General features: G+C 42.6%; 1 protein-coding gene across 1 annotated transcript; it reads left to right on the top strand.

The window, feature by feature from the left end:
- Window positions 1–807: 807 nt before the first annotated feature.
- On the top strand, window positions 808–2,659 carry LOC125637441 (interferon beta-like). Its single transcript, XM_048851853.1, is given in 2 exon segments — window positions 808–901; window positions 2,016–2,659. Coding segments are annotated over 2 exon segments (738 nt in total).
- The last annotated feature ends 233 nt before the right edge of the window (window positions 2,660–2,892 follow it).

Genomic DNA, 2,892 nt, shown 5'->3' with positions numbered 1-2,892 from the left:
CTTCAGTAAGATGATTGTAACTATGTGGCTTGTCCCTTAAGGGATAGAGGCATGGGGACAGCCAACCCTCATTATTGAAGAGACACCTGAGAGAGATCAGGTGATTCTATTATAAGAGCAGCAGGAAGTTATAGTGAGTTCAGGAAATGGCAAAGAATGAGAGAGATTCTAGCAGGGGTGCTTGGAAGTCAGAGCTAGAAATCTGATCTCCACCCAGGTAAGGCTTGGGAACAGTGATTGAATTGGAACCCAGCTCTGGGAAGGTGGGCTGAGGTCTCTGAATCTAAGGGGAGAAAGACATTAAATGGGGGTTGGGCCATGAGGGCCAAATGCTGTAAGGACTAATGAATTGGACTCTAGGAGGGCAATGTTTTAAGTTAACCTTGGACTGGGGAGTGGAGTTTAAAAGCCCCTGAAGAGGAGAAACTGAGGCAGGCTGCCTAAAGTGTGACCCTGGGCCATGAAGAAGTGGTCAGCTCTATGACAACAGGCCTTGTCAGCAGGATCTGTAACATCCCCTCCCTTCCATCAAGAAGGCCAACGGTGCAGCAACAGAGAGCACGATGAAGGAGATACTGCAGTCCCTGGTGTGACTATCTTCTTGAAACTCCTGCAGGATCAGCAGAGGCAGTAAGAAATACTGTGGTTAGCCCAGCAGAATCGGCAGCAGTGACAGGAGGCCCACCACCATCAGCAAGAGTAATGCCCAGGGCTTCTGTGTCCAGTGTAGGAAACCAGGACAAAAAGAGTTTGAATGTCCCAGGTGGTAGCCTGATTCCTGGCTGTGGTCAGGCCAGGAGCGGAGAAATGCTGATGGATGGACCGGAATGCTTTGTGCGTGGAAAGGCTGGGTACTCTTCTATGAAGAAGCAATTAGGGAGATTCCTCCTGAACAAGGGAGGTAATTCTCCAGCCAGAGAGGTCGAGAGCGCAGCAGATCCCAACTCCAAAACCAGTAGAGACAAAGGCCAAGGAGCACTTGAGGCATCAGCACGCCCACAGGCTAAAGGAATGCTAAGGTTTGCTGTGCAAATGTGCAAAGACCAGAGACATGGCATGAATGCAGACAGTCATGAGTAAACTGATTATACAGCATAAAAGTAACCCCCCTTTTATTACACAGTATGACATGAAAATAAGGGGGCATTAACTTCATGTTGTATAATCAGTTTACTCATGTCTGTCTGCATACATTTTAGTTAAGGAATGTCTTTCAGCACAGTAAAGGTTTTCCCCTCCAGTAATAACAGTCAGTTCAGGGTGAACAGACAATATTTCAGAAGCTTCCTTTCTAGCTGTCATGTGCCCACCATTACAATACTCCATTAGCCTGCTCTGAGCCCATTACATTTCCCTACATCTCTTGAGTGTGTTTGCTGTTGGGTAACCAGATGAAATTAAAAAGATAACTTTGAAAGCAAGTTAGTGTAATAGTGAGACTAATGATTGCATTTTCACTCTTTTCTGAACAAATAGTTGTGGGTTTAACTACTAACTGTATCTTTAGAAGAAGCAGATAAACCTTGGGAAACCTCTGAGGAGGCACTTGACTTAGAAACAGCAGTTTGTGTCTGCTTAGCTCATTGAATTAGTAACCATTACAGTAAGGATACCTCTATTCATATATAACACTTGTACAGGAGTGACAGTTACTACACAAGGTGGCTTTAAATTGAAGTGCAGTGACACATATGGCCCACTTCAACTCTAGATATTGGAATACCAGCAGATATTGTATCTAAAAATGAAAGGTCTAATTGAATAATTTCAGGACTGAAATGTGTAGAATGCCATAGTTAGTACATTATACATAACAGCATTTATATAATTAATGACAAACATGTATGCATTTATATTACAATCTTTGTAATTTGCTCACTTCCATAACAAAGGGAGAGTAGAAAAAGTACCAAAAATAAAGTAATTAGACAAAGTGCAAATAAGCCTCAAGAAGGGAAAACTTGAGATGCAGAAAATGATGAAAGAACTTCACCTACAGTGTATTTAAATCACAGACATGGATTAAAAATACTTCTCTGAAAGACACTGCATAAGCTCCTGTCTCCAGGACACTGCACACAGAGGCAGAGTAAAAGAAGACCTCATGACCACCATGTGTTTGCTGCACATTTGCCTTATGCTGCTGTTCTCCATTGAAATCTCTTCTTTGGACTGTAACATGCTTCACTTCCAGCAAAATAAAGTGAACATGGAAAGCTTAGAGCTTCTGAGCAAAATGGGTGGACAATTTCCTCTACAATGCCTAAATGAAAATAGGAACTTCAGGTTCCCCCAGAAAGCTCTCAGGCCTAGAGAGTCCCAGGAGAAGAATGCCAAGGTGGTAATCCAGGAGATCCTCCAGCAGATCTTCAATATCTTCAGCAAAAACCTCACGCAAGCTGCCTGGGACAGGAGTTCTGTAGAGACATTACAAAATGGACTTCACCAGCAAACTGAACAGCTAGAGACATGTTTGTATTCAGAGATGGAGAATGAGAAACTCCTGTTCCCCATGCTGAAACTGAAGAAATACTTCCAAAGAATCAGGGATTTCCTGAAGGAAAAACAATATAGCTTGTGCGCCTGGGAGACCATCCGCTTGGAAATGGGAAGATGTTTTTTTTTTGTTGACCAGCTGATAATAAGGCTTCAAAACTAAGGTAAGGTATAAATATTATCCTCAGAATAATTATTTCAACCCAAAAGGCATGCAGTGGAATTTAATATACAGTTACTCCTCACTTAAAAAAGTTGTCCCAGATAATGTTGTTACGTTGCTGATCAATTAGGGAACATGCTTGTTTAAAGTTGCACAATGCTCCCTTATAACATTGTTTGGCAGCTGCCTGCTTTGTCCAATGCTTGCAGAAAGAGCAGCCTGTTGGAGCTAGC

Source organism: Caretta caretta, chromosome 5 (genome assembly GCF_965140235.1).
Source record: "Caretta caretta isolate rCarCar2 chromosome 5, rCarCar1.hap1, whole genome shotgun sequence".
In the NCBI taxonomy this organism is placed as follows: Eukaryota; Metazoa; Chordata; order Testudines; family Cheloniidae; genus Caretta; species Caretta caretta.
This window is presented reverse-complemented; position numbering and strand designations above follow the sequence as displayed.